The sequence below is a fragment of the Labeo rohita genome, unplaced genomic scaffold (genome assembly GCF_022985175.1).
Source record: "Labeo rohita strain BAU-BD-2019 unplaced genomic scaffold, IGBB_LRoh.1.0 scaffold_479, whole genome shotgun sequence".
Lineage (NCBI taxonomy): Eukaryota > Metazoa > Chordata > Actinopteri > Cypriniformes > Cyprinidae > Labeo > Labeo rohita.
In genome coordinates this window covers 1-13,094 of record NW_026129399.1, presented here as the reverse complement: position 1 = coordinate 13,094, position 13,094 = coordinate 1, and the positions used below count along the sequence as shown (strand labels likewise).

General features: G+C 41.4%; 1 protein-coding gene across 2 annotated transcripts in view; it reads left to right on the top strand.

The window, feature by feature from the left end:
- Positions 1-1,746, top strand: part of LOC127160862 (C3a anaphylatoxin chemotactic receptor) — a 10,057-nt gene extending 8,311 nt beyond the window's left edge. Inside the window, exon 3 of one of the 2 annotated variants that reach the window (XR_007826868.1) lies at positions 1,608-1,746. Coding sequence is in view for 1 of the 2 variants with exons in the window: in XM_051103508.1 (XP_050959465.1) it covers positions 95-1,003 (909 nt within the window). In the remaining variant the exon portion in view is untranslated. Of the gene's footprint in view, positions 1-68 lie in introns of both variants that reach the window. The other variant, XM_051103508.1, reaches the window with a different exon arrangement.
- The last annotated feature ends 11,348 nt before the right edge of the window (positions 1,747-13,094 follow it).

The window sequence follows — 13,094 nt, the reverse complement described above, 5'->3', positions numbered from 1 at the left end:
AGCTGATGCTTTTGAAACAGATCCAAAATCAGCCCTCACTGTTTTCTCTCTCTTTCTTCTTTGTGTAGAAAACACCAGTTTTGAAGCTGAAAACATGACCGGAAGCACAGTGCAAAACAACACTATGCAGCAGAAGGGATTGACAAACTTGGCGATCTTTTCAGCTTGCATTTCACTTGCCACTATTGTTGTGGGTCTCATTGGAAATGGGATTGTCATATTTCTGACTGGCTGCAGAATGAAGATGACTGTCAATGTCATGTGGTTTCTCAACTTGGCAGTTGCAGACTTCATCTGCTTGTTATACTCATGCACATACCATCTCTCAGTTTTAGGCCAGTGGAAAAGTAAATCACTGGATAATTTCATCAAGATGTCATCGATTAATCTGTTTGCTAGTATTTTCTTTCTTGTAGTTATCAGTCTGGACCGATGCCTGTGCACATGGATGGTTGTTTGGGCTCAAAACAAACGAACTTTACTTGGAGCCAGGATCATCTGCATAATTGTGTGGGTTTCATCCATCGGCTGCAGCATTCCTTACTACATAATGGTTCGTAATGATTTATGTCTGATCACATATGAATTTATAGTGGGCTTCCTCATGCCCTTTCTGATCATTGCATCTTCATATATAGCTATTGGAGTTCGAATCAAACACTTCAAAAGCAGAAAGCAGCTCAGGTCGTACCGGGTCATTATAACTGTAATCTTAGCTTTTTTTATATGTTGGTTTCCATACCATGTTTGGAGTTTTTATTCAATAACTGCAGAAAAAAAGGACCAAGATGTGTTTGAAATTGTCAGTTTCTACCTGGTTGATCTAAACAGCTGTCTGAACCCCTTTCTCTATGTGTTCATGTGTGATGAGTATAAGAAGAAGCTTAAACATTCTCTGCAGCTGGTGCTGGAGACGGCTTTTGCTGAAGATCATCTGAGCTTTAGTGCAGATGGAAGTGGACGAGCAGGAAAAGAAAACCAAACCGAAGTGTTAGAAATCTAGAAAACTGGTCCCTAGATAATAAACCTGGATCTAACCCAGTATGTTTATAGTCCTTATCTAGTAACTTGTAAAAAAACAGTAACTACAAAATTGCTTGATGCATGACTGTGTATAATTTGTGTTGTAAAACCAGAGAAAATCTCTTCAAGTAGGCTAATGAATATTATATGTTTGTGAAACCTTTCCAAATATCCAAAATATGCAAAAGCTCAATCTGTTATGCTGATCTCTGTTTCAATTTTTCTCTGAGTAAAACCATAGTGTATCAGAAATGTTACCTGCATTCGCTGGTAATTTCCTTAAGGATTTTTGCTCTCACAGTAGCAAATTCTTATTAAAGGGGTTTCCTTATGAAGGACCGGACAATCCTCAAATGCAAACTGTGTGTGTTTTGCCTTGAGAGCAACCATACATTTGCTTACTTTTTATATATTTTTAATTTATTCTTCATTCATTTATTCATGTTTAATCATATAATCATTTATAATAATCATTATAGTCATTTATATATTCATTTTATTGATTTGTTAATTGATTAGTCATTCATATTATATTGTAGTTGATTTTTTATAACGGTATAAGGGAATGTTTATAGAAGCTCAAGGTTTATGGGATGTTGTTGTGAATCAGTTTGGTATAACAATACTTGTTGGATTTGTGTTCTTCAGATGAAGTCTGAGCATTGAGACATACACAAATAAGACTATTCAATAAACTCTGCTTCTTTTTACCATCCTTACTTCGCCTCCTGCTTCTGCTCTTCACTTTCACTGGCCTTTTCCTCAGTCAGCTTCTTGGCTGACAGAAAACTAGGGATGAGCGAGTACAGCATTATCTGTATCTGTATCTGTATCTGTTAACCATATGAATTATCTGTATCTGTATCTGTACTCGGAGTGGGCGGGGCATAACCCGGAAGTGGGTGGGATTTAACCTGGAAGTGGGTCATGTTGTATTGAAATGGGCGGGGCTTTAACCGGTATGTTATTTTAAGCATGCAATTGATATGGGTTGATCAGAAATTGTTATATTTATTGCTGATTAGAAAACTATTTACATGACAGCATCAGCATTGAGCTTCAGATCAGTGGTTTTGATCATGATAACAAACGAACTATATACAGAATAAGTTTTGCAACAATGAATACAACACATGCGGTTGCAATTATGAAGTAAAATGTAATGAACAAGAGTTTTCATTTCAACATAACTTTCTTTTTTTAACCTTGAGCAGTGTGGTTTTTTTATTTATTTATTTATTTATGAAATACAGAAAGAAAGTGTCAGACACTCAGTGCGTGAAGTAAAAAAACTGGTCAGAGCCAGCTGACGGTTTAAAAAAAAAAAATAAATTCTCCGACAGGCAGAGACGCGAGTCGCTTTTACCAAGCACCACGTCTGAACAAACCCCACGTTTACCAAAACTCTACTGGATAAAAAGTAAGTACTACAAACAAACCAAAGTAAAAAACAAAAGTGATGCTGAAGAAACCCTAAACGTTAACGGAAAAAAACCCGCAAACCTGAGTGACTGAGGGAGAGAACAGAGAGAGAGCGCGCTGTTCTCTTCTCTTCTCAGTGTTCTGTGTGTGTGTGAGCAGAGCGGGACACAGCAACGCAATAAATCTGTATGTGTTAGTGATGCGCGGATGGCGGTTATATCCGCGGGCGCTGCGGACAATCCGCGGGTCGGGTGGGTCGGGTAATAAAAAATTGCATTCTGATTATTTGCGGGTGGTTCGCGGGTGGATGAGAAAAATCAATAATGACGCAAATATTAACTGTATTTTCTAACATATGTTTTAAATACTCGAGTAGGTTAATATGCAGTGGTGTATATAACCCGCGTATACCCATTTCTTTATCAGTCGGCTCTGCGCACCCACTTCTAAATCCCCTCTGATGCGCATCATTCAGTAGTGTCCTGCATTAGCCAAAATCATGACAGGCCACCATTTGTAACTAAATCGTATGTGAATAAATGCAAATATTCGCTCAAAACACCCAGCAAAGACGGTAAGGACCCTAGCGCCGGCTTCCTTTGAAATATGTTTTATCATTGCACCTGATGCGCCTGATGCGCCCGCGCCCGCTCCGTCCGCGCCAGCACCACATTTGCTGCCTGTTCATACGCGAGAGCATGTCAAGAGAGGCACGCCGAGTATTAAAATAAAAATTATTATTGATTACTAATTTGAATCAGTACATTATACCGAAAACAATACGTCACGTCCAGATATCAGTTAACGTTATTCTTTTTAGCGTGGATTTGGCTTAAAAGCACGAGTGATTAAGCTTATAAGTGTTCATCACATTCATCATATCATCATGCAAAACTAAGAATTAGAATAATTGTAAATGACGATCGGGTGCGGGTCGGGTGCGGTTATCTAAATCAGAGAAAAATACAGGTGCGGGTGGGTGGCGGGCAGATCATTTATTTGGAGCTGCGGATTCCGGTGATGTTTAAGCTCATCCGCGCATCTCTAGTATGTGTGTAGGGGAGGGGCCCTGTGACTAGCCTATCACAGAACGCAGACACAGTAAACTACCCAATGAGAATTTTTATTCAATCCGAGCACAGATATTGACTCGTATTACTCGTATGATACTCGTACTCGGCAAAAGTGCTTTATCCGTGCCGGATACTCGTTTCAGCCGAGTATCCGGCTCAACTCTACAGAAAACTGTTAATAGTGTTTTGGGTATTTTTTGTGTATCAGACAAGACCTCCTGTTAACAGGGTTTGAGTATTAAACTACTCTGCTGTTGAGTTGTTCTGTTACCAGACAAACTGATATTTTCTGACGGTATCTGGCGTCCGGGGCAGGATCTTAATTGTCTAAGCATGGAGACAGCTATCTAATATTTTGGCATTGTCGGCAGGATGGAATAACACGGAGCTGTTATTTCCGTAAGAGTGGAGTCTGTGTTGTTTCTCGCAGGACCAGACGGTGGAATGTCCCAGACCACTGGGCTTCTGACTCCGGACCACAAGTGAGGACGGGGACGACTCTCGCAGGCGTCTTCTCCTGGCTTAACTACTGCAATGCAGAGTGAGTGTGTTCTGTTTGGCTTTTCATGGAAATTCTGTACGTACTGTATGGGTAGCTAAGATACTGGGTCAGATGATATAATTTCTACAGTTATGGAGTGGTCAGATGTTAAGCTAGATAACTGACTAACATCAATTGGAAGAGCATTTTAAGATCAGTAAACAGAAGCAGTAACACATGATTAATAGTTGCTAAATATACAATCACAGTGCCGAAATGTGTTATCATTTTAACGTAAGAACAACAGGAAAACTGAAGGGGTTAAACAGGTTTTTTTTTTTTAAATCCTGAAAATGTTTTAAAAGTTCTTAAAGATATTTGTCAGATTAAACAGACGCTAAAGTATTTGCTGTGAAGGTAAAGAGAATCAGGTCAAAAAAAAAGGGACAAAGTTTGTGTTTGTGTTTGTTTTTGCGTGTGGAAAGCACATCACTAACAGTAGGGTAAATAACTTTGAAATGCTGAAATTTTATGGGTTTAGATGTGATTCAGACACTAATCTCACTGTTAAATTACTATTATGATAGCTGCAAAGATATAGCATGAGCAGAGAGTGCTAGCCTCAAAGCCGGTGTGAATCTTGATTTGCAGTCTAAACCCTCCAAGAAAACCTGGAGTGATTATGTACATATTTATATGCTATATTTATATCTGTTAACAATTTGAAAAAAACTTAAATCTTGCATGCCCGTATTCTTTATCATCTTGAAATACAACAGCTAAATGAGAAATTATCTTGTCTCAGACTCTGAGAAAGAGTGATTTCATCAGGTTATTTTTACAGAGTTCAATGACATGTGAAACTGGTCATTTTTGACAGATTTCTAGGACAATAATGGTTTTTAGTAATTGATATTGCTAATGGCCATTAGTCAATGCTACTAGCTATTTTTTGGGTTTAACAATGTAACCGCTATTACACCAGTCTGCAAATATGTTTGAAGATTTTGATTCAACACCTTACTGGTGTCACATCTAGCTAGTGAGATGTTAGGACACATCTGATTTCTGGAACTATTCAAAAGCTGAGATTCTTTTGAGGATGTAACTACAGGTGTAGCTGGATTATAATGTTTTACAGATGAGCTGCAGTGTTAAACAGTTTTCTTCAATTTGTTAAGTTCAGGGCTCAATGTCTGATACCTACTCCTATAAATACTATTCTGGTTTCGTAACAGAAAAAAGCAAACTTTGAGTGCATTTTAAAATAATGAAAATGCCATCATTTTGTATCTGGAGTCCTCGCAGGGGTAGGTGTCATCTACTCACAGGTGCTGGGCCATATTAAGTCTTCATAAGTTTGACATAGTAGTCAAACTTAGTAGTCAAAGTAGTTTGACACGTTCAAAGGATGATACCTTCAATAACTAACGAATAATGTAATTAGATTTCATGTTGACAGCACGTTTTCGCCCTTATCTCAGTATTATTTACATTTAACAATTTTTTATTGTTCGTTTTTGAAAAAGAGACAGTCCCTAAGTCGAGCGTGAATAAGAATCTAGGAAAGATGGAAGCGTCATGTTTTTAAGGTGGAACAGATAGCGTCAATAAAAAGCTGCGAATAAGAAGCTGGATTCAGCCTTGTAGATAATTCAACATTAAAATAACTAAAATATATTAATATGATATAATATAATATAATAAATATAATATAATATAATATAATATAATATAATATAATGATATATTTATAAAAAAAAAAAAAATAGTTAGATTATTGGCATAATTTAAACTTTAGCATTACATTACATGACAAAACATGACAAAAAGCAACTCTCCAATGTACGAACTTGCCACGAAGTTAACGTTACCTATTTAGAATTTCTGAAACTAAACAAAGAAAGTACACTGTAAAAAAACAATTTGTTGAGTCAACTTAAAATAATCTGTAACCTGGCTGCCTTAAAATTTTAAGTTCAGTCAATTCGACTTGAAATGTTAAATTATACTAAGTGACAACTTAGATATTTGAGTTGAATCAACTTAAAATTTTAAGGCAGCTGGGTTACTTACCCATCTGTTAAGTTTAGCAAACACAAATATCTAAGTTGTTACTTAGTACAACTTAACATTTCAAGTTGACTAAACTTATTTTAGTTGACTGAACTTAAAATTTTAAGGCAGCGGGGTAACAAATTATTTTAAGCTGACTCAACAAATTGTGTTTTTTATTCTTTACAGTGTACACAAATTGCGTCAAAATACAACATATGCAGTAATGTTAGCACATTTATTAACATCAAATATTAAAACTGTGTTTTAGTACGTTACTTAAAGAGCTTACCTGTCGGTTGGAGCTAAAAGAAAATGGCGACCAGAAAACTCTTGTCCTGTTCAGATCTTCACAAGGGGGTAGATTGAGGCGTGGAGCTTAACAGAGTAAAGTTAACAACACAAAATTTAACTCTGATCATTTTCACCAACAGTAGAGAGTATCTTTCACTATTTGGTGTTGGGTTAACTCTTTAAAAATAAAGATAGAATAACACTGCTTGATAACACTGCTGATTTTCCTGTGTAATGTTAAAAAGTCAAGTGTGGAAAGCCCAATTAAAGCAACTGTAATAGTAACCAAAACGTTATTTTCACTTTCAGTGATTCTCTTTGTTAACATCAGGTGTCTTCAACAACTCTGTTTTAGGGACCTGAAAACACAAGCATTTGAACATGATGCCTGTATCATCTCCATATAAACAACAAAAAAAGGTGAATTTGTGAAAAAAAAAAGATGACATCATTTGCATGTGTATTATGTTTTTGAAGGGTGTTTCTTGATCTCCAACTACTGGCCTAGCATGCATAACAGTATTCATTAGTATAGTTCTTTTTTTGTTTCCATATTTTTGTTTAAATTTTACTTATTTTTTGTGCAATTTTACTCATTTTGAATGGCTAATTTGTAAGCATCTCATTTGATTAATTCTAATTCATTGATTAATTCTTATGTGGTAAATTTAATTAATAATATTGCTTGTAATCTATACACAATTTTATTGAGTACACTCAATGTATCACTTTTTACAGTGTAAAAAGCAACAAAATAAATAAAAATAACAAATAATAAGATAATAAAATATGGTTTCTGGCATGAATATAAACTTGTAAAGATAATAGTTAATTTAAAAGGATAAAAAAGGGAAAAAAATACCAGTTGGTCATTATTACAAAATGTTAGCACAAAAACGTTTATGGAACATGTTATTTCCGAATTGTTAGTTGGGCATTCATCTAAAAATTTTAAATGTTACTGTATGTTTCAGAACATTGAAAACAGAGCTGTTAAGAAACAGAGTTGCGACATGCTTTGATCTCACCGCCACACAGTCACATGGTTCATGGGGCTCTCAATAGTTCCAAACAACTCTGAGCTGTCAATCTCTTTGAATGAGTTTAAGTAGGATAGACAGCAGTTTCACTATATTTTCAGCAATTACTGCTAATTCATAACACATAATGTGCACTGATTGTGCATTGATAACTAATAGCTGATTATTTTATTCTGGGGAGTGATAAAGAGACAATATGTTCTCCTTGGCAGTCAAATGTGATCAAAACGCTTAAGTGTAACCTTTAATCAAGTAAATAATTGTACTATATTTTAGTTCAGTTCTAGTTAGTTGATATTGGTTTAGAGATTTTTGGAACTAAATAATAAGTGTGCTGCTCTGTCTTGCCTGTTGCCAGTTTTCAGTGTCCTCTTGAGTCTCATGCTAAATGTGTACGAGTTTTCAGCCCCTTATCATTTCTTATCTTTCATGATGTGAACGGGCGTTTACTTTGAATGCGCAAACTGATATACATGACGTGGAAATGAGAATATGTAACACCACTGGATGCTGTGATTGACCGATCAGAATGTACAAAATCAAAATGTTGAATGTGTTATGAAACCATATTTCAAAGTAGCTGTACTAAGGAAAGATACCAAGTCTACGTCAGTGTTTTTAAACTGATGGGTCACAAGACTGCAAAAACCGTTTTGAGTGTGTTACAGAGAGTACAGTCAAAGAAACACTAAATACCAAAAAAATTAATAATAATAATAATAATAATAATAATAATAATAATAATAAGTATCTGTCAGATACAGTTTAAAGGGATAGTTCACCCAAAAATAAAAATTGTCATTAATTACTCACCCGCATGTCGTTCCAAACCCGTAAGACCCTTGTTTATCTTAAGACAATTAAGATTTTTTTAAAATCCGAGAGCTTTTTGACCCTAGAGAATAGATAGACAGATAGATAAACGTGATACATATATACACACACACTTAAAGTGGGTCATGGCCTAATGACCATGGGAAATAATGTTGGTCCCATGGCCAAACCAGTTGAGAACCACTGGTCTACACCACTAAACCGCCATACATCTATGAGCCATTCTACAGAATTGGTCCAAAACTGCCGTCTCACAACCAAAAATGCCTGCATTTAAGTATTCAAATCATAGATGCTTACTAAGTTCCTTCTATTATTGTCACAGACTCACACACACTGCAGGATGAGACGAGAGATGAGTAACAGTTCAATCCAGTCGTTTATTAAAACGATCTTCACAGAGTAACACAATGGTATGAAAAACATGAAGCCTTAACTGTCGTGTGTGAGTCAGATCAAAGTCCATACGAGAGCCACACCACAGCGAAGAGTAAGCACATGAAGCAAACACAGGATCCAGGAGAGAACACACAGCGTGTGAACGGTAGACCAGACAAAGTGTGTGTGTGTGTGCAGGGTCCTTAAATAGGGCGTGGCTCAACAAGGTGCAGGTGAAGACAATCAGTACTCCGGAGATGATGAACGTGTGGGTGGTGCTTGAGGTGTGTCAGATGGAGGTGGCTGTGGTGAATGCCTGACACCACCCCCCCCCCCTCCACGGGCGGCTCCCGACGCCCGAACACGACCCCGAGGGCGATCTTGACCGCGAGGAGCAGGACGATCCGGGTGTTCTCGATGGAAGTCCGTCAACAGCGATGGATCCAAGATGTCATCCCGAGCTACCCAAGATCGTTCTTCAGGTCCATACCCCTCCCAGTCGACCAGATATTCAAGGTGTCCCCCTCGACGCCGTGAGTCCAAGATCTCGTGGACCGTGTAGATGGAAGGAGTGTCCAGGACTTCAGGAGGAGGGGGTTCCACTTCAGATCCCGGGTGTTCTGTGGCAGAGGGATGAAAGGGTTTCAATAAAGAGACATGGAAAGTGGGGTGAATGCAGTACCTGGGAGGGAGCTGAAGCTGGACGGTGACATCGTTGATCCGCCTCAGGATCGTGAACGGACCAATGTAGCGGGGACTCAGCTTGCGGCATGGGAGACGGAGTCAGAGATCTCGTGTCGACAACCAGACCTGCTTCCCGGGTTGGTAATTGGGCGCAGGTCTTCTCCGGATGTCCGCAAAGTGCTTGTGTTGTCGCACGGCCCGCTGTAGATGGTGATGAGCTGAGTCCCACACTCTCTCGCTCTCCCGAAACCAGTAGTCCACAGCTAGAACATTGGAAGGTTCCTCCGTCCAGGGGAACAGCGGTGGCTGGTAACCGAGTACGCACTGGAAAGGTGTCATGCCAGTGGTATCTTAGCGGAGGGAGTTTTGTGCGTACTCGGCCCACAGGAGGAACCTGTCCCAGCTGTGTTGATCTTCGTGGCAGTGTGACCGGAGGTACCGTCCGAGCTCCTGGATCTTTCTCTCTGTCTGGCCATTGGTCTGTGGATGGTAACCGGAAAACAGATTAACGGACACACCAAGAAGTTTGAAGAAGGCCTTCCATACATGTGAGAGGAATGAGGTCCCCGGTCCGACACGATCTCCTCAGGCAGGCCGAAGTGCCGGAACAGATGTTAGAATAGGAGTTCAGCCGTCTCCATCGCCGTAGGCAAAGCCTTTAGGGGAACAAATTTGCACATCTTAGAGAAGCGATCCACAGCAACAAGAATGTAGGTGTTACCTTCGGACGCCGGGAGATCAGTCACAAAATCCACTCCTAGATGGGACCAGGGCCTCTGTGGGATTGGTAGGGGTACCAGTTTGCCTGTGGGTAACTGTTGGGGTGAGGTAGACATAGCACAGACAGAGCAGCTCTGAACGTACCTGATGGTATCCTGGCGCATACTGGGCCACCAGTAACGGGACTGAAGGAGCGAGAGGGTCCGTTGACTGCCGGGGTGTCCAGAGCCCAGAGATTTGTGAGCTGTACCCAGAAGGCTTAACCGTAGGTGTTGAGGAACGTAGATCTTGCCTTCTGGGCAGTCCGGCGGAGCAGGCTCCTGGAGGGTGGCGTTCTGGATGTCGAGGTCCAGTTCCCATTGGATAGGACTGACAATCAGGTCAGAGGGGAGAATGGTTTCTGGTTCCGTGGGTAAATCCGGAGAGTATTGTCTGGATAGTGCGTCGGCGACAGTGTTCTTGGACCCTGGTCGGTAGGTGAAGTTGAAGCGGGTGAAGAACAGAGCCCACCTGGCCTGTCGAGGATTGAGCCTCCTGGCTTCACGAAGGTATTGCAGGTTTTTATGGTCGGTGATGATAGTGAATGGATGGGTAGACCCCTCTAACCAATGACGCCACTCCTCCAGTGCCAACTTAATGGCCAGGAGTTCTCGATTTCCGACAGCTTACGGGAGTAATAGGCACAGGGATGGAGGACTCACCGACTGCTTGAGACAGCACCGCACCCACTCCAGTTGTGGATGCATCCACCTCCACGGTGAATGGTCGTTGGGGATCTGGATGGTGTAGCAAGGGTGCGGTGCTGGAAATCTTCTTGAGTTGTTGGAAGGCTTCGTGGGCAGCGGGGTTCAAGGTGATGGTTTTAGGTTTACCCCTGAGGAGGGAGGTCAGAGGTGCAGTGATGGAACTGTAGTTCTGAATGAAACTACGGTAGAAGTTCGAGAATCCTAGGAAGCGTTGCAGTTCCTTGATGGTGGTGGGTTGTGGCCAGTTTTGTATAGCTGTCACCTTCCCCTGGTCCATCTGCACGCCCTCGGCCGAGATGACATATCCGAGGAATTGGACTGATGGGAGGTGAAACTCACATTTCTCTAACTTGAGGTAGAGACGCTGTTGACGGAGCTTCTGGAGGACCTGCTGGACGTGCTGGCAATGTTCAGCCAGGTTCCGGGAGTATATCAGGATATCGTCAATGTAGACTATCACAAATCGATGGAGAAACTCCCGGAACACCTCGTTCATGAACGTTTGGAAGACGGAGGGACTGATGGATAATCCGTAGGGCATGACCCAGTATTCATAATGGCCGTTGGGTGTCACGAAGGCTGTCTTCCACTCGTCTCCCTCACGAACACGAACAAGGTTGTATGCACTCCGCAGGTCCAGCTTCGTGAAGACTTGTGCTCCACGAAGCTCTTCGAGGGCGGCAGGAACCAGAGGGAGCGGGTATGGTTGTTGGATGATTTGTGAGTTCAGTTGCCGGTAGTCAATACAGAGGCGGAGACTTCCATCCTTCTTACCCACAAAGAAGCAGCTAGAAGCAGCCGGTGAGGTTGAGGGTTGGATGAATCCTTGTAGTAAAGCCTCCTTGATGTATTCCTCCATCGCCTGGCGCTCTGGGATGGACAGAGGGTAAACTCGCCCCTTGGGGAGCTGGGCCCCCGGCAGCAGATCGATGGCGCAATCCCATGGCCGATGAGGTGGTAGTTGGGTGGCTGCTTGCTTGCTGAATACATCCTGGAACGACATGTACTCAGCTGGGATTTCCGGGGTGGAAGCAGGCTCGGGGCTCTCAATCCGGGTAGATGAGAGAAACACAGGTGCGAAGGTGGAGGTTGGTAGGTTGACCAGGCAGTTGGTGTGGCAGTGTTTACCCCAGTGGATGATGTCACACGGATCCCAGCTGAGTTCAGGGTGATGTAACTGGAGCCAAGGTCGTCCCAGGATGACGCTGACAGTGGAGCCCTCCAGTACCAGAAACCTTAACTCTTCTGTGTGAAATAATCCAACTTGTAGTGTGATTAGACTGGTGATGAAAACTTGATCCTCCCACGCCCCAGTGGTTTTCCCTGAATTGTCTTGATAGCGAGAGCATGTTTATGTAGACATCGTTGTAACTGAAGTTTCTCTAGACAGGCTTGTGAGATGAAGTTTCCAGATGATCCCGAGTCTACCAAAGCAGAAACACAAAGTGACGTTTTAGAAGTATGCAAAATTACAGGTATTAGAGACAGTGAAGCAGTCTCAACTTCGGTTGAAAGGGTACTCACCACGGGGCGTGGGGGTCGAATGGGACAGGTGCGCAGTAAGTGTCCAGAATTCCCACAGTATAGACAGAGTCCATTCATCATACGGCAATTCCTCTCGGAACAAGAGAGACAAGATGAATCCACTTGCATGGGTTCTGGTACTGGGGTGCAAGCAACCACCGAGGCTGGCTGAGGAGCGGTTATTGTGGGCTGGCAGGAGTTTCGGTGCTCATAGTCGTCTGTTTCGGTCACACACACATACACAATGCAGAATAATGCAGAACACAGAATAACACAATGGTATGAAAAACATGAAGCCTTAACTGTCGTGTGTGAGTCAGATCAAAGTCCATACGAGAGCCTTGCCACAGCAAAGAGTGAGCACATGAGCACATGAGCACATGAGCACATGAGCACATGAGCACATGAGCACATGAGCACATGAGCACATGTAGCAAACACAGGATCGAGGAGAGAACACACAGCGTGTGAACAGTAGACCAGACAAAGTGTGTGTGTGCGCAAGGTCCTTAAATAGGGCGTGGCTCAACGAGGTGCTGGTGAAGACAATCAGTACTCCGGTGAAGATGAACGTGTGGGTGGTGCTTGAGGAGGTGTGTCAGATGGAGGTGGCTGTGGTGAATGCCTGACAATTATCTATTGAAACCCAAAATAATATTTAAAATAGTAAGCTTTATATATATATATATATATATATATATATATATAACTTAATGGGAAGTTTGGATCATTTTACCAACTCGGACCTTTGAGTCTCATTCAGCAAAATGAACAAATCTTTTTATTTTTTTTTTTAGAGTCATTTGGTTCATTTTAGCAA